Here is a 19053-nt window from a genome sequence, read left to right on the forward strand (position 1 = left end):
AACAGTCTGGCAGTTCCTTGAATGGTTAAACATAGAGTTATCACATGACCCAGCAATTACACTCCTTGGTATCTACCCAAGAGAACAGAAAACCTATGTCCACGAAGAAATTTGTACAAAAATGTCTATAGCATTACTCACACGAGCCAAAAATTAGAAACAAGCCAAATGTCCATCAACTGATGAATGAAGAAACAAAATGTGGTCTATCCATACAATGGAATATCATTCAGCCTTAAAAAGGAACAAAATACTAATACATACAACATGGATGAACCTTGAAGTGATTGTCTAAATTATCCTTTTTACTTAGGCTATCACTTCCAAATATGGCTACATTTTGAAATCTCCTGGAGAGCTTATGCAGCTCCCTGGGAATCTTTGAGAGTCGGGTATCTAAACTGATGTTTGAACTCTATTAGACTAGATGATCTCTATGGTCCCTTTACAGTTCTAGGAATTGTATGAAATTTATGACAGTGGATCACCAAAACCCACATTTTTGAAGCAGAGGCAGTAAGAGAACCAAGCCCAGTGGATAGTTGTTCCTTAGAACAAGTCTCCCAATAGGTCCTTCTTGAAATCTAAGCTGGTTATTCTCCAAGCATCATCCCACCCCAAACCCAAGTTTGAATGAAGATATCCCTAACAGGGATGATCTGTGGCTGAAAGGATAGGCCACACCTGATGCCACTATGCCTGTGTGGGTAGCTTTAATAAGAAATCACCCTATTTTGCAGGAATCTGCCACTGGAATTAAGGATCACCAGTCCCTCCCTCTATGGCATTTATAAACAGATGAAGTAATGGTGTCATGCAGGGTGGTATGCAGGGTCTCTGGTCCCACTCCCCACATAAGAACGCAGGACATGGTGAGGCCAAAAAGGAACACCCACGGAGCCATAGGTAGGGGAATCATACCCATATACTCTCGCTGGGTTGGAGACACAGGAAGCAGGAGCCACAGAATCCACAATCCACACTGCCACACTCTGCCGCTTGCTAGCTCAGCCACCATCTTCTTGCTAGCCCCCATATTCCGCTAGCGTAGCCACAGCAGTTATATTAGTGGCCACTGGCTCACTGGTTACAGCTGATGGTCAACTAGCCACAGTTGATGGCCAAGTGAGCACCTTTCCACATGAGTGCAAGAGCCAAAAAACTGCACTCCTGGCTCTGTCTCCACACTCCACCCCTACAGGGTCTCGTCTCACAATCTACGCGACAAGCATCTTCCATGAGGGGCCCTGTGCGAGGAGCCTGGAGGTGAACACAATATCCTACACACAGCCAGGCTGTCTGGGCACAGCCAGGGTTATTCAGGGCACCACCAGTCCTTCTGGGCACAGCCAGACTTCCTGGGCTTCTTAGGGTACCACCACTCTCCCTGGGCACAGCCAGGGCCTCTCAGGGCACTGCCACTCTCTCTGGGCACAGCCAGACTTCCTGGGCTCAGCCAGGGCTCTCAGGGCAACGCCACTCTTTCTGGGCACAGCCAGACTTCCTGGACTCAGCCAGGGCCTCTCAGGGCACTGCCACTCTCTCTGGGCACAGCCAGACTTCCTGGGCTCAGCCAGGGCTCTCAGGGCACTGCCACTGTCTTTGGGCCTCTCAGGGTACCGTGCTGGAACAACAGTGACTCACAGTCAAGGTGCTTACATATTCTTGATGGTGGCCAGTCAAGACACAAAAGCAAACATCTGCCAGTTTCACTACAGGGTGCTATGTTCCCAAGCAAACAGTCTAGCGGTTCATTAAATTAGGGATAGAAGGCAATTCCCCATAGTCCATAGTCATTCGCCAGGGCTGGCCTGGGGGTGAGGGATGACCTTGACCTCACCCTCAGCTCCCACGGAGGACTCAGCAAGCGTTTCCTCCTGGGACTACAAGTCCTGCATCCGGGCTGCCTCAGCAAGCACTTCCCAGCCCACAGGGCCACAACGACCTTCGCTTTCTCTGGCCTCTGCTGGTTGGGGAACCGTCCACATCTTCCCACCCCTCCACGAGGGTCCAGCTCTCCAGCAGCTGCTCCTCCTGGTCTTCTTGAGACTGAGTGTTCATAACGCACAAACTGCTCCACTGCCCTTTGGAGGGCTTTGGCTGGCACCATACCCTGCTCGCTGCGCCATGTGTCATGCAGGGTGGGATGTGGGGTCTCTGGTCCCGCTCCCTACATAAGAACGCAGGATATGGTGTGGCCAAAAAGGAGCACCCACGGAGCCGTAAGTAGGGGAGTCATACCACTATACTCTCGCTGGCTGCTGGGTTGGAGACTCAGGAAGCATGAGCCACAGAATCCACAATCCACACTCCGCCACACTCCGCCGCTTGCTAGCTCAGCCACCATCTTCCTGCTAGCCCCCCATTTTTCTGCTAGCATAGCCACAGCAATTATATTAGCGGCCAATGGCTCACTGGTTACAGCTGACGGCCAACTAGCCACAGCTGATGGCCATCCAATCACAGTTGATGGCCATTTACTACCCGAGTGAGCACCTTTCCACATGAGGCCAAGAGCCTGGAAACTGCACTCCTGGCTCTGTCCTCACAAATGAACTTCTGACAGTCCCAGACTTTCTGTTTGTCAGCACCTATGTAGTCATAAACTGACAGGTTCAGTTTTAATAATGGGGCTGTTTTCTTGTTTACTTATTTCCCTTAATATTACAGAACTAAGTTGAACCATGTTCCGGCTGCTGACCTCCTGCTGGTCTCGACTAAAGACAACTGAAGAGACACGAAGGTAATGTTGTAATTATTTCTCTAGACCTACTTCACTATTTCCTCCAATGTATCTGCCCACACTCCTCAAGGCACAAATGGCTCATTTTTCTTTTCCATGTCTAGGATTGCAACCATCATCATCATCGGATTGAACAATTCAGGCAAAACTGTTCTTATGGAGGCCTTCCAAAGATGTAAGAGCTTAGATACTGGTTTAAGTTTTCCATGGGCCCCAGAGACCAAGAGAAAGAATCATTCCTTCCTAGCCTTACTTTATGGCCCTGAGGTTCCTTCTTTTGAAGATAAGCACTTCTCAACACATACACACACTCCTCTCATCGGGTGTTATCAGCCTGTTTATGTAATGAATGCCACCCTCTCCCTTTACAAGATATCCTAATTGAAGCTCCTCTCATAGTGTCAGTATGAATGAACTCAAACTATGGAAAGCACTGCAGTCAATTAGGAAGGGTAGCATGTTTAAAACAGTGTCTAGTTTCATAGCTCAATAAAAGTAGAATTTAGTCTAGATAAGAGAGACAAGTGTGGATGATGAAGAAGTTTAATAACATGAAACTCTTTGTGACAGTTAATCTAGAGGGTTAGAGCTTGAGAAATGTTGTCAGTTCAGAGACATACAAATTTAATACCAGATCTCCAGTTTAATACTTTGACATTTCAAGAAGCAGTTACACAGAATTTCAGGGAGCTACTATTCTATTTGTGAAGACCCAGCTGACAGCCAGCCAATGAAAGAGCCCAGAAGAGTGGCTGGCGTAGCATGCCCTCCATTGATGTTTATTAAATAAAAGTGGGGGTAGGATGATGTGGCCAAGTTTTATAAAACCTGGGAGCCCTCAGCAAAGTCCAGGAAAGGGCTAACCTGACTCCTCTGGCACTGGCCTACTTGAAAACTGCATCAATTCCTTGAACTATAGCATCAGCCTACTGGGTGATCGGGCCATCTCTAGTTGTCCCCCCAGCAACAGGTCCACACAGTTGCCGGGAGGACTTTATACAAAAATCTGATCATGGCACTTTCCTGCTCAAAGCCATTCAATCCCTCCCCATTGTCATCAAAACACAACCTAAGATCCTTAGTAGCACACAGTGTTCTCCATGATTTGGTCTCTGACTTCTCTTTCAGCTTCATTTCTGATAGTGTCTACATGTGACCATATAAAGCCAAAACAAATGACTCACCATTCCTCTACCATCATACTGATCTAGTTCACATGCTGTCCCACCACCTAGCATTTCATCCTCTCCATTATCTACCTGCATAACCAAATACCGCTCGACACAGTCTAAATTTGACCTCAGGAAAGCCATCCCTAACGCCTAACCCTCCTTCCTAGTTCCCACTCTATGCTGTGCCGCTCTCTATCATGCACTTATCACATCATTGCAAAACTGCAAGTCATCCCCTAGACCGTGAGCCCCTTGAGGAAAAGTAATGGATCTTTTCAGCTCTGAATTTTTAGCCTCTACACTTCTAGTACCTTCAGGTAGGTACTCAGTAAATATTTGTGGAATGAATGTTCTCCCCTAATCTACCACTTTCCTCAGGCCACATGTTGCCTCTTTACAATTTCTCTCTCCCTTCCACCCCCACCCCCAGAGTGGCAGCCCCAAGCACCACATTTTATCCAATGGTTCAGCCTAGTATCTCACCTTATAAATAGCAAACTTGGCTCTTTGCCTTTCCCAATTCTCTGATAAGCAGAAATGGTGAAGAGGTAAACAGCAGGAAAACCAAAGAGCCAGGATAAATCACAAGAGTAGTGATAAAAGTGGGGATAATTTTTAGAGCTCCCACGTGGCCCTGCCTCTAGATTCCCATGCATTCTGGGTGGGGCCTGGGAATCTGTATTTTAAGAACTCTCCAGGTGTTTATAACGGCCAGCCAGCTTTGAGAAGCACTCATCTGCAGTTAGCCATATACTACTTCGTCTGTGAGAACAGTGTCTGCTTTCCATCCTAATTTCTAGAGGGTAGAGCTTGGAGTCTATTTCATTTGCTACTGTAACACTTGTCTCGTGCTTAGTGAATAACTTGGAGCTGAATCATAAGCCCATAGGTCTATGATTGTAACTTCATTCGCAGAGAAGTTTCTAATGGCCAAGAAGCAAAGTGCCACTGATATCACATTCTGAAGAATGTCTCAGGCCACCGCCATCCATGCAAGACTATCACAGTCAATCTAGTAGTAGGTTGTTCTGTACCCAAAATGCAATAGCTCACCCCCACTTCTACCGCAAATGTTTATGAGTGCCAAGAACAGATAATAGCCTAGGAAGGAAATTCCAATCTACAAGTAGTAACTCATGTGAACATCTGAAGATTCCGGCTATAAAATATTTGGGGACATAAGCCATTATTCTCGATGACACCATTCTTTATAACTGTTTTGTCTGGCATGGTCACATGGGGTGAAAAATCCAAGCATGACCACAAGCAGGTACCCTAAACGAGGGCATTTAGAGCAGTCGCTCTCACACCTGGGTATACATTTCAATCACTTGGGGAGCTTTAAAAAGATAGCCATGATGCTTGAGCCCTACACCAGACCTGGGGCATCCAACCCTCAGAGACTGAGGCCTACTGTCATAGTTTTAAAAAATTCCATAGGTGATCCTGGAGCATAGTGAGTGCTGAGACCCAAACAATCAGAATCACCTGGGGAGCTTTCACACCTACTGACCCGGGAGCAGGAGTCTCAGATACTTTGGTCTGGGGAGAGACCATGGAATCAAAATCTTAACAAGTGGCACCAGATGACACTGAGGCACAATAGACATGAGTTTCATTGTTCTCTAGAGCAGTGGTTCTCAAGCTTAAAAGTGCAGAAGAATCACCTGGAGATTTTGTTAAATATAGGGGTTTGTTAAACATGCAAATGGTTGGGTCCCAAGTGTAGAGATTCTAATTCATTTGGTGTAGGGTAGGACTTAATCACACATCCATGTAACTCTGAAGCCGACAGTCCCCAGACTGTGCTTTATGAAACACTCCACTAGGGATACAGAGAAATATAAAGTATCAGGGAACAACTTCTCGTGGCTTATGGTGTTCACCAACAATAGATTACATTTTTGAAGGAACTAGTATGGTTTCAAGTAAAGAGAAAAAAATAACTAGGGAAAATGTTTTGCTCTGACAGGAAAAAATAATATAAAGCTTGCTTGCCTCGATGCAGGAAACAAGATTTTAAAATTACCTTTAGAGTTTTAACTTATTCACTTATTATTTTTAAGTAGCTTAATACAGACATAGCAAATATCACATCAAAGTTGTGACTGGAAATTATGTTACTCAAAAGCTATAATTAGCTGTATTTTAATAAAAATCTTTTTAAAAAGACACACACACACAAAAGATCACTTGCTAACATGAAAACAGGAGTTATAAGAGCACATTAAAACCTAATAATAATTGGATAAAGAAGTTATGGTATATATACACAGAATACTATTCTGCCATAAGAAAAGATGAAGTACTGCCATTTGTGACAACATGGATGGATCTTGAGATTATAATGCTAAGCGAAATAAGTCAGACAGGAAAAGCAGAGAACCATATGATTTCACTGATATGTGGTATATAAACCAAAAACAACAAAAGAAAAAGAAAAACAAAGGAAGAAACAAAAACTCATAGACACAGACAATAGTTTAATGGTTACCAGAGGGTAAGGGGGGTGGGATGTGAGAGATGAGGGTAAGGGGGATCAAATATATGGTGATGGAAGGAGAACTGACTCTGGGTGGTGAACACACAATGTGATATACAGATGATGTATTACAGAGTTGTACACCTGAAATCTTGGTAGCTTTGCTAACAATTGTCACCCCGATAAACTTTAATTAAAAAAAAAGATAATATATACATATATACACATAGATATATATGTATACACATAAATGTGTGTATAATCATACATTTCCAAAGATCTGAAAGCATCTTACTAACTTCTCAGCTAAACAGCTCATTCTGGCAATCCTATGGAAAATGTCATAGGTAGATCTGAGACTAGAAATAAGAAGCTGCTGATTCTGGCCTTAGAACTCCCAGGTATGAGTATAGAAAACCTACAAAGTCATTTTGCTATTTATGTGGGCAGAGAGCTAGGCCAGAACTGTCAGTTCACCAACATGGAATGTATATAAAAACTGTCCTTTTGAGCTGCATTTCTATGGGAGCTGAAGGAGGTATGGGATGCTCTATGGGACTATGCTCTGGCCATGGACTTGAAAGGGCAAATGTATCCTATGAGATAGGAAGAGGAGTTCATACTCTCATCCACAATAACAGGCACCACAAACATTTACTGAACACTTACTGTGTGTAAGCTAATGCAGAGTCCCTCCCTCACAGAGCTTCTATTTTAGTTGGGAAGACATGACATGCACAGAATGAGGTGAAGGACAAGTTTAACAGACCATATGCTCAAAGAGAGAGAGAAAGTGAGAGCTGAGCAGGTCAGAGAGGCTTCCTCAAGAAGCCTTCCGAAGCCTTGAAGAAAGGGTGGGAAAGAAGGGCCTCCTGTTCATCCACTCACTCATTCACTTATCAAATTCATTCAACAAATATGTACTGAGCACCTATATACCAGCTTCTATGCTTGGCATCATGAATATAATGGTGAATAAAACTGGAAGGGTTCCTGTCCTGTTGCATTTTATAACCCAGATAAGTAAATTATTGCATTTATAACTCTGTAATATGTGTTATGACAGTGGTAAGCCCAGAAGAAAGGCACCTTATCCAGACTGGGGGATGGTGATGGAAGTTAGGGAAAAATTTCTAGAGGAAACGAGATCTAAATGGATATGTTTTGTTTTTTTTAAAATAGGTATTGACCAAAGAAAGGGTAGTGAAAGAGTGCTCTAAGCAATGGGAATAATGCCCTGTGAAGGCCCAGGGCAAGAGAGCAAGCCATTCTTGTGGACTGGGGGGAGCGTGAACCAAGGAGCAGAGGGAGGAAGAGGCTGGGTGCGTACCAGGGACACTGTGGACACCAGACAGGAGAGAGATAGGTCTGGCAGGATAGAAGGGCACTCACTGAAGGTTACTGAGCCAGGAGATAGTAGCCTAGGCACAGTGCTGGTTTAGGAAGATGAATCCATGAGCATGGGCAGGATGGCAGTATGCCTCAGCAGGATTTCTGAGGGCAGGCTCTAGTCAATGTCTGTTTAACAAATTCTTCCGTCTAACTATATCCTCGTGCTTTGTGGTTGCTTCTCTTCTCTTCCCCTATGTACAGTGCTCCCGAGTAGGATGGGCAGTTGTGTGACACCTGAACTGACAACACTCCTGCTAGATGAATATGAAGTTTCCATCTATGACCTAAATGGAGATATGAAGGGCCGAGAAATCTGGCCCAACTACTATGCACAGGCGCATGGGCTTGTTTTTGTCCTGGATTCCAGTGACTTGGCACGCATGCACGAAGTGAAGATCATCTTAACACATCTGCTGTCTGATCAGAGAGTGGCAGGAAAACCTATCCTAGTGTAAGCCTCCGACTTTGTGCTCAATTTCCCCTTCCCATTTTGAGCCTTCAAAAAACAAGTAGACAGAGGAAGGCCTCGGTGGTCCCTTTGTCACATCCAGTTAGACCTCCTCATCCCTTTGGCTCAGTGAGGGCGGGGAGTGGCCCAGTCCTCTAGGGGCTGTTTTCAAAAGCCACTTCCTCCCAAGCATCACCATGTTACCTATTTGTGCAAAGGTAATTTTGAAGACAAGCATCAAAGGGAAATGGAGAATAATATCTAGATCTCCTACCCCCATCCCTCAACTTCTCCTGAAGACTGCCTTTCTGAATCTGCTTCTTTTCTGGCATTAGCTTCTGACCCTAAGTTGGTGGCAGAAAGCTACCCCTATTTTGCATAATTTATGCCAATGGCTTCCTCCCTTGGCAGACTACCCAAGAGTTACATAACTAGGACTGATTCCAGGGTGATACTTCAGGTGACCCATTGATTCCCCACTCCCTTTTCGCCATTTTTGTTCCTCATTAGCACCCTCAACTCAAGCATGAACAGAGTTTGGGAGAGCATGTGAAAATTCCAAATCTGTTCATTTCCCAGTTAGCAATTCTAATTAAAGATTGATGGTGTAGCGTAGAAGTGAGAAATGAGGTCTGGGGATGATCTTCGATTCAAACTATTTGTGCTATTCTTTCTTCCACTGAGTTGGCTGGGGAAACTTCTGGCTCATCTCATTGGAAATGTCTTTAAAGATACTTTGGATATATAGCAGTTGTACCAGGATTGGTTCTCCCCTTTTCCCTTCTTTTCTTGCCCTTGGCCTCTATTTCTCTCACTCTTCCTCTCTTCTTCCCACCCTCTCTCCTATGTCATGCTCTAGCCTGGCAAACAAACAAGACAAAATGAATGCCCTGCTACCTTGTGACATTATTAAATATCTACTCCTGGAAAGGCTAGTAAACGAGAACAAGTCCCTGTGCCGAGTGGTAAGTGTCAACCCCTCCCCTCCCTCACCCTCTCGAGCCCAGCCGATGCATCCCTTGGCCCATTCCATAATCAGCCCCATATGCTGGGTCTCAGGCAAAGCCTCTCCCAACTAGGCAGTATCTACAGTAATGATTTCCAACTTGACGGTGATAATACATATCACACTCTTAACACTCTCACATCTGTTTTCTCATTAGGCCTTTAAAATTGCTCTGTAAAGTTGGAAGTTTCAATATCCTCACTTTATGGATAAGAAAGTTAAAGCACAGAGACTCTGGGTGACTTGCCCAAGGTTGTATATTTAACACATTACATACCACAACCACCTTATTAAACAAGCTTAGCTTTTGCAGCGTTCATTTACCTTCTTAGGTGTGAATGCTGAGAGTCTCTTAGGAAGTCTTAGAGCCTCTCTAGGTACAGCAAAGCTTTTGGGTACCTCTGCTCCTTGGCTGAGCATGGTAGGGACTATGGCCCCAAGCATCCCTGGTTCCTGGGCTAGAGCCTTCCCTTCTCTTTTTGTCACAGGAACCATGTTCAGCCATCCAAAACATCCAAGGAAGGAACCACCAGCACATAATTGAAGGACTGCGCTGGCTGTTAGCTGCCACTGGGGCTAAATATGAAGAGCTGTGTCCTCACCAACAGCCACTCACCTCGAGCATCCCAATGTCCAACAGAGTCTTGGGGGAAACATGCTCATCAGGGAGGTACTGAGCTGTCTCTATTACATATACTGATAAGAACACATGCAGCAGTCAATCTTCAACATAAGCAGGGAGTTTTGGGAGGTGCTTGGATTCTGTGTGGTTTCAATCAAATCTCTCAAGATCAGTTGGCCCAAACGGGGCTAAGGCAGTGACCACAAATGTTCCAGCATTATTAAGTACACCCTCTTCTGAGCACAACTGGAGTGGTCACATTAGAGGGATGAGTTGTATAAAGGTAAAGTCAACCTATCAACATTAGAGCTTCTCCAAAATAGGGTTTCTATTCCCTGGTTTGCCTCATGGAGGAGAAAAGGAACATGAGCACCTTAAGAAGCTTATAGGCAATATTCTCTGGATAAATGTCCTGAAGCTACTCCACATTCTCCACTTCCAGTTCTCTGATCCAATAATAAGGAAAGGTGGGAGAGAACAGGAATATGGAAAATTAGAAGAAAATAAAACCGAGATGATCAAGATTTTGAGGAGTAAAGGCTTAAATGTCCTCTTGCTCTATTATCCCTTTCATTGTCCAAAGGCATATGTCAGGAATGGGGTAATAGGTGCATTCAGTTAAGGACCCTGAAGTGTGAGCTTTCACAATTGTGTTGTCTTTTCAATCCCCCAGATTCTCTACCAGAATTGGAATGTCCAAACTAAAAAGACAGCCTGTAGGACAACAGTCCACGGAAGCTAGGCCCCTAAAGCCAATCCTACGGGTAAATGGTTCTTTAAATGTTACTGTTCCAGGGACCAATCTCTAAACTCTTGGGCATCAAATGACTTTTTTTTCTCCATCTTCTCGCTGTACAGAAAGAAGGTTTAAGATTAAGGCCTAAAAAGAATGTATCAGTGACATTTGCTTTAGATGAGCCCATGGAGAAAGGTGAATGTTCTGGGGAAACTGGAGCTCAAAACACCACTAAGCTTAACTACAGTCAGAATCCTGACTTGCAGCCCCCAGCAACTTACGATGATGATGACGACGACGATGACGATGATGATCTTTTTGAAGGTAATGCTGGATCAGTGGTTAGTCAGAGAAGAAAAAATACCTAGGCCTTCCCTCACAATTTATAAAATAGTATTCTTATTTTGAGTCTGAAATTCTTTTCTCATGCTATGGTTGGTGGTCAGGAGAAGTGGATAAAGTGCAGGGAGAATACTTGGGGACCACCATCTGGTAGCCCAGTATGATGCCCCAGCACTAGCTGATACAAGATCTTTGTTTGAATGGTTATAAGGTTATCTTAAAGGTTATGATTTCCAGTGGTGGCAGTACAAATTGGTACAACCTTTCTGGAGAATAGTTTGGTTGGCTGTCTCCCTCTTGCTTGCCCTCTCTCAATATACTGGGGGTGCAAAGTAAATGTATACAAGTGGACACTTTGGTCAACATTGCTCAAGCAGTAGTTCGCTGTAATCAGAAGTGTCTGGATGCTGATGGTAACCACTTTGAGCACCTCTTGTAATTGCAGAAGTCAAACATGACTTGTATTCATCTTTTGTTATCGGTGTATATTGAGTATTACAATTTTAACACAGTTTTTATTTCTTAAAATGTGTATACATTTTTGGCACCCTCTATATATACTGAGAACTCTAAAAATGTAGAAACCCTATGATCAAATCATTTCATTTCTTGAACTGTACAAAAATAATTACACACGTATCCAATAAATGGATTCTTATGGTTGTTCAATCACAGCACTGTGTACCACAGCTAAAAGTTAGGAACAAGCTAAATGTCTAACAATGGGAAATGACTAAATAAATTATGGTGAATCCACACAATGGAATACTATGCAGGCATTAAAAGGGCTATTGTTGACTTATATTTACTGATGTGGAAAATTTTCCACAATCTGATGTTTAGTTAGAGAAAATGGCAAGTCAGAGTATAGCACGTACAGCATGGTGTGTATATATGCATAGAACATCTGGAGGGAAAACACTAAAACATTAGTAGTGGTTTTCTCTATGGGTTAGATACTACATGATTTTGAGAAGTAAACAGCCTAGGTGCCTTCCTATGAATTTTTTGGGCTTTTTTGGAATTTTTCTTTTTTATAATAAGCATACATGATTTCTCCCAATACAATAAAGGCCTTAAAGAAAAAAAGTTGTGAGAACTTGAAGGCCAATTGTTTTTAATGGCCACACCTTCTCAGTGTTCCTTGGGACCCCAGTCGGGGCGATGGTCAACTGTCAATATTATAATGTTACCTCTGCTCTCCAAGGAATCTGGCCATTAAGACTACCCGAGCCTTGGGTTGTTACACCTATATGGCGGGGCCTGGACGTGGCCAGGGGCACTGAGGAGGAGAGAGGGGCTGTTCTGGGGATGAGGGGTGAATATGAGAGTTGAGTGGAAAGAATCTGGTAGAAGAGTAGAGGAGGTGTTTTCTAGATATCAGAAATTACCCCCTAAATCTCTGTTCAAAATTGCAATCCATTTTTCTTTTCTATAACCTCAGAACCCAGGGCAAAAAAGAGACTAGATACCTGGGACGTAGAGAAGATGATGCTGGAAGATGCCTGTGAAGACATCTTTGAATCCTGTGGTTAGTATTCCTTAAACGAAGGGGGGAGGGGAGATAGCAAGAGTTAGAGAAAGTATGAGGCCAGGGCTGAGTGGGGGTTCTGGTGGGGTGCAATCTACACTCCCTTAGAAAGTGGCCTCCTAACCTGGAGTGGTCTGGGAAGGACAAGAAACCCGGAGGTTAGCTTTGCTTGCAGTAACTGGCTGTTTTCTTTCTCTTTAACTTTTAACAGAGTACTAAAGAGAAAAATGGAGGGCAGTCCAAAGAAACATCTAATATCCCTCCCTCCATAAATGGGCTCATCTCTAGAACCATCAGGACTATTTCATTTTTTTTTCCAATTTCTACTTCCTAATACTTCTACAGTCCCCTACATATCCACCTACTCTAACATTGCATCCCTTAGAACTCCCGTTGTTCCTGTACATCTGCATTCTAGCAATCAAATGAATCTTACACCCACCAAGAGGCTCGAGACGACCTTGGCAAAGAAGAACAGAGACCTTACATCTTAGCGTCCAGATGATGCTCCTGATGAAGCCTGTGAGCAATATGTCATGGGCGACCAACTGAAATTGAGCCTCAGAAGTACAAGGCCAGTTTAGAATTACATTTCCTCCCCTAAGGTTCTTGGGTGTAAGGGGACTGGCAGAAATAAATATGACTTTTCTTGTGAGAATTATGGTCTGCTGAATCATTTTCAATTGTGCCTCTAAAAACAACTCAGTTTTAAACTCCCAGCCACTGTCAGTGAAGTCTGGTGGCAATTTCTAACACTTTGGTTAGGTATGCAAAAACTGTACAAACTTGAACACATTCAAACCTCCATCCCAATGATGGTAGCAGTAGTGGAGGCAGTCATTTATTCTTATAGCAATGATTAATTTCACTATCAGTACCACAGCCACCATCTCTTTAGTGGCTCCGGGATGTCAAGCACAGCACTAAGTTCTTCACATTGATTATAATATTCACAACGACGCTTGGGGGGAGGCAATATGCCTGCCTGCATTTTACAGATGAGGTAACTAAGGGGCAGAGAAGTTAAATAATTTGTCCAAGGTCCCAGAGCCTGTAAGAAGCAGAGCAGGAAACTGAATCCAGATCTGACTCTAGAGCTGCTTTAAGCCAGCAAGATCTGCTTATGCTTTCCTCACATTCCATCCAGAAAGAGAAAGCTACATCCAGGAAAAAATGCTGAAGCTTAGCCACGCCCCTGTCAGGAGAATTATGCTGATAGCAGTAAGCGCACCAATAGTAGTAGCAGACACGGTTGACTGAGCACTTCCATTCTGCCAGGTGTTGGGCTAAGGGCTTTACACAGACTACTGCATTTCCTTTTCACAAGCCTATCCAAGAGGTCAGTTCTATTATCTTACAGAGGCAGAAACTGATATTCATAGAGGTCAAATCGTTTGTTCCAGGGCACCCACTAGGAAGCAATGGAACTGGTTTCAAACTAAGGTCCTACTCCATAAGTCATGATCTTAACTCCTACCCTATACAGTCTCACCAGGCAGTATAAACCAAGTAGCTCGTAATTGTTTCTGAGAGATAGAAACCTTGCACAGAAAGGTCAGACTTACAACCATATCTGGAGGGTATGACACTGTCTAAGGCTGAGTCATCTGCTATTACGCATTGCATGTGGCCTCGTCTCCAAGGGAAGCACCTCAGGCACCTTGTGGGTCTGACAGGATTCTGACTGAGACTCAGCTTATTAGTCATGGAACCAGAAGGAACCTTACAGAGTCTCTAGTCCAACCCAGTTATTAAACAGATGATGAACTTGGGGGCACAGAGAGGTTAAGTGACTTGCCCAAGACTTTACAGCTGATCACTGACAGCTGCTCATAAAATGCAGATGTTCTGTGTACCTGAGCCAGGACTCTATTTTCCTTGTCCAAACACAGTCATGCATTGCTCAATGATGTGGATACATTCTGAGAAATGCACAATTAGGCAATTTCGTCATTGTGGACATTGTGGACATCACAGAGTGCACTTCCACAAACCCAGATGACATAGCCCACCATACATCTATGATGCAGCCTATTGCTCCTAGGCTACAAACCTTTACGGCACGTGACTATACTGAATACGTAGGCAACTGTAATATGGTGGTAAGTATTTGTATATCTAAACATAGCTAAACATAGAAAAGATACAGTAAAAATATGGTATAAAAGATAAAGCACATATGTGCACACACATGCACACACACATTGTGGGGGACTGGAGGAAGGCTGTGGAGGGCTGCACTGTCTAAGGGAGAAGAGACATCAGAAGAAGGGAAGGAGTAAGGGAGAGAGGGAAGAAAGAGAAGAGGGGGCACAGATCAAAAGAGACCCAGAGAGATAAAGCCTGAGATGAGAAATTTAAAAAAGGGAGAATGGGAGGAGAGAGAGGGAGGGAGGGAGAAACTGGACTGGGAAGAAACAGAGAGAGACACAAAATAAAAACCGGAAATTGAGTTTGAGAGAGAGAGAGAGAGAGAGAGAGAATGTATATGTGCAGGGGTTGGCTTGGGCGGGCTCCCAGGCCCCCTTCCTCCCCAACCCACTCCTTTCAATCCCTGGCCAACTCCAGGCCCCAGCCTGGGGCAGGCACATGGTGGGAAGAAAGCACGCCGAGCCTCTTAATTTATTTAAACCACCCAGAGCTAGCAGTAAATTCAACATCTCAGTAGGGTCCAGCCTTTTCTTTCAACATTGCAAACAAACTTTTTGTTTATAATCCATTATAATCACATGGGACCACCGTTGTATACACGGTACATCACTGACAGAAACATCATTATGCAGCACATGACCATAAGCTACATCCTCCCTGGGTCTCCTCTGGCCGCTTTTGACCCACCTTCTTTCCTCCAATTTACCTGATAAATATCACTGGAGGATTCTGCTGACAATCATTCTCACTCAGGGATGCAGCAAATATCTCGACTGAAGAAGAATTTTATCAGGCAGCAGACTGTAATTCAACAAACCAAGGTTCTCAAGAAAATTGGATCATCCACATTTCTTTTTATGGCATGTGTGTTTATGAAGCAGGCATATTTTTTCAACCCAGAGGGAAGGGGAAGTGTGACTAAAATGGGGTGGGAGTGCCACCTATGAATGTGGGCAGGGTGCAGAATTTAGCTTGAAAAAAACCTGACAAAATTGAATTTCAGAAACTGGCACACTTTTCTTTGTACAATATATGTGTTTCTGGGTGTCAACCAAATTTTTCTACATAGAATTCACCAATCACAAGAAGTTATTTAAAGAATATCCTCCCAATACTGCCAGCACACCCTCATTTATTGTTGAAAGAATCTTAATTTTGTTACTATAGGCTATCACTATACTTTTCAAACCTCTTATCAAGCTGGGTGACCTAACAATTTCTCCCAGTGAAGACAGGTATAAGGGTACCTGCCTCACAAGCTTGTTGTGAGGATCAAAGGGGACAATCCATATAAAAATGCTTTGCATAGTGCCCGACACATAATCAATAGATCACTAAATGTTAGCTGCTATTATGATTAGGGGAAGAACTTAAGAGGTCTGACAATTAAGTTCGCAAACTTGTTGCAACGATGTTGCTAACTTTTTTTGACACCAGAGGGATTATTCATTATGAATTTGTACAAACTGGACAGTTAACCAAGTTTATTATTTGGAAGTGCTGAAAAGGCTGCATGAAAAAGTTAGACGACCTGAGCTTTTCACCAACAACTCATGGCTCTTGCATCACGACAATGTACCAACTCACACGGCACTGTCTGTGAGGGAGTTTTTAGCCAGTGAACAAATAACTGTACTGGAACACCCTCCCTACTCACCTGGTCTCACCCCCAATGACTTCTTTCTTTACCGAAAGATAAAGGAACTATTGAAAGGAAGACATTTTGATGACATTCAGGACTTCAAGGGTAATACGACAGCTCTGATGGCCATTCCAGAAAGAGTTCCAAAATTGCTTTGAAGGGTGGACTAGGCACTAGCATCAGTGCATAGCTTCCCCAGGGGAGTACTTCGAAGGTGACTATAGTGATATTTAGGAATGAGGTATGCAGCACTTTCTCTAGGATGAGTTCTCAAACTTAATTGTCCGACCTTGTAGATCATTACACAGCTATATCCCTCTTCTGGGAGAGGTACCCCCTTTTCTGCAAAGAACAACACAAAGAGAGATATCTTAGATTCTAAAGTACAAAGAGCATAGAGAATCTAGAGTAACTATAACCACTATCAACCACTGCCTCCCATAGCCTTGTCTGAGAATCCCAAAGCTGCCAAAGAGGTCTTACAAATCTATCTCAGTGCGTGGCAGCCCAGGGATCAAGATTAAGGATAGTTTCTTGAGCCTATAGGGCAAATTTTCTTTTAGGCAAGGAAGTGCTTGCCTTGGAATTTCTCTCCTTCCATTGTCAAGGTTTTAGCTTCCCTCCTTCAGGACTTTTAGAGCCTAGCTCTCAGAGGCACTTCAAGCATATGACCCTGGCCCATCATTCAAGAAGTCCCACGAGGCTTTGGATACTTGTCCATTTTGTCTTGCAAGACAGGCCTGGGCTTTCTGACTAGAGAATTCGATTTGCATAGGTAGAAGGGTCTCTCTGCTCTGAATGGTTTTTCAATTCCTGAAATCTGGTCACTACTCTTCATTCTTATGTTGTTTCTACCTACCCTGTGGTACCCTACCAGCAGGGCAGGCATCCACTGTGATCTGTAGGACACGGGTCATATAGTTAGTCCACAGTAAGAGGTAAAGGAGAATCATGGCAATTTAGGGCTGGAGCATGGAAACCAGTAGTAACTAACTTAGCTATACATACCCTGGAGATTTGAGCAGTACGTAGCCCATACCAGTTGTATTTTAAATATTACTCTTCCTTCCCAGTAACCTACTAGAATCACTCATTTCCAAGGCAGTTGCTACTCGCAAGAAGTAACCAAGTGCACCGAATACCATACCACTCTTCTCAGGAGAATAATGCCAACTAGCATTCTTAACAATGAAATGCCATTGGCCATGGGTGGGGTAGGGGTCAAGCCTGGGCTCATTGCTTTGTCACTCACCACTATAAACCTTTATTGGATGGCCACAACTTGGATTTTTGACAGGAAGGGGTGTAGAGAAGGAGCGCTATCACCCAGCTTTCCAGGCCTTGAAATCATCCCCTCATCCCACTTCATTTTTACAGGTGCACCTAAAAGAACTATAGCCATGACACCCCTGACCTGTACCTTATTTCTTTAGTATAATAATCCATCCTCCCACTCCTCTTGCCTTTTCTTTCGTATCGATCTCTGTGGGAAAAACAAGTGGAGTTGTTATGCCAGGCGAGAGAGAAAGAAGCAGGAATTTCCTGCTGTTTAGCCTGGAGATAGTATCAGGTTAGGGTCGTGGGAGTCAGGGGGCTTGTACTTCTGTCCTTGGGCACATGAACTGGCCGGAAGGCTCTACTGTTGGGTGGTGGGCAGAGCGATGTTTAACAAAGCACTCCAACTGTGCTGTGCAATGATGACTCAAGGAATCCCACGCAATCCCACATTCATGCTAGTTACCACTTCCAGGAACTGTTATGAAATAGAACTCTGGTGCTAAGAGACAGCAGTCGTTTTATATCTGCTCAGAAAAATTAGCCCAGTCCTAAGAACTGTCATGCCATTCGATACAATGGAATGTTACACCACCACTAAAGATGACAATTATGTGCACTGTGCAGGTGAGAACCAGAATGTGAAATAATGTTAAGTGAAAACAGCAAAATAGAAAATAGCAGGCACACATGCTGATCACAGCTATGGAAAACATACCTAGAAGGGTTCGTCCTTAAAGCATCTAAGAGAATGAAGAGCGCCAGAGTCCTATTTTAGATTTTACCCCCCTCTGCCAATACCTTTTGTAATAATATTTATTTTTAATTGTCATGCTGATTACACTACGTTACTAAGACACCTGCCTTTTAACTGACACAGGAGTTACCTCTGCAGGTCATCTGATTCAGGGAATGGAGAACAGAATGCAAAGGGGGATGGCGCTTTAAAGTGGGCTGGATCCTTCCACTTCCCACTCCCTGTCTCATGTTCAGGGCACAATTACCATTTCAGGTTTAGCACTATAATGAGAAATTCCTTTCAAACACCTAACCGATCAAACTCTAAGATGGGAGTTAAGAAAACTTACATATTTGGACCTCTTTTAAATCAGGCTGCTATGTTTTCAACCAGGTTAGCTTGTATGGAGAGAAAGGAACTGTTTTTGGATAGGCTGCCAGAAGTTCCTTTTTGTAAAAGAATTGCCACATGCTACACCGTCCCCCTTCTCACCTTGTCAAAGACAGTGCTTTCGGTGAGTCAAACATCTAGCACATATCTGGGTATCTGGATGAGCACAACTCTTGTTGTGCGGGAGACCCTGCTCACTGCGCCATTTGTCGTGCACGGAGGCCTGCTCACCGCGCCATTTTTCAGGCAGGCCGGCCTGCGGGGTCTCTGCTCCCGCTCCCCACACAAGAATGCAGGATATGGTGAGGCCAAAAAGGAACACCCACGGAGCCATAGGTAGGGGAGCCATACCACCACAGTCTCAGGACGCGGGACCTGCCGT

At 43.9% G+C, this 19053-nt stretch overlaps 1 protein-coding gene across 1 annotated transcript; it reads left to right on the plus strand.

Moving 5' to 3' along the window:
- The first annotated feature begins 2559 nt into the window (after window positions 1–2559).
- ARL13A (ARF like GTPase 13A) lies at window positions 2560–12979 on the plus strand. The gene is made up of 8 exons (XM_019716621.3): window positions 2560–2743; window positions 2848–2918; window positions 7991–8240; window positions 9097–9202; window positions 9732–9913; window positions 10539–10629; window positions 10724–10942; window positions 12893–12979. The coding sequence occupies exons 1-8, from the start codon at window positions 2685–2687 to the stop codon at window positions 12977–12979; spliced, it is 1065 nt and encodes a 354-aa protein (XP_019572180.2). The 5' UTR covers window positions 2560–2684.
- The last annotated feature ends 6074 nt before the right edge of the window (window positions 12980–19053 follow it).

Source organism: Rhinolophus sinicus, chromosome 18 (genome assembly GCF_057876585.1).
Source record: "Rhinolophus sinicus isolate RSI-liver-muscle chromosome 18, RSI-T2T, whole genome shotgun sequence".
Lineage (NCBI taxonomy): Eukaryota > Metazoa > Chordata > Mammalia > Chiroptera > Rhinolophidae > Rhinolophus > Rhinolophus sinicus.

Coding starts and splice junctions, on each gene's coding strand:
- ARL13A (XM_019716621.3), top strand. CDS start 2,685: ATGTTCCGGCTGCTGACCTCCTGCTGGTCTCGACTAAAGACAACTGAA. Junction 2,919..7,990: donor TATGGAGGCCTTCCAAAGAT/GTAAGAGCTTAG, acceptor CCCTATGTACAG/TGCTCCCGAGTAGGATGGGC. Junction 10,943..12,892: donor AAGGTAATGCTGGATCAGTG/GTTAGTCAGAGA, acceptor TCTGCATTCTAG/CAATCAAATGAATCTTACAC.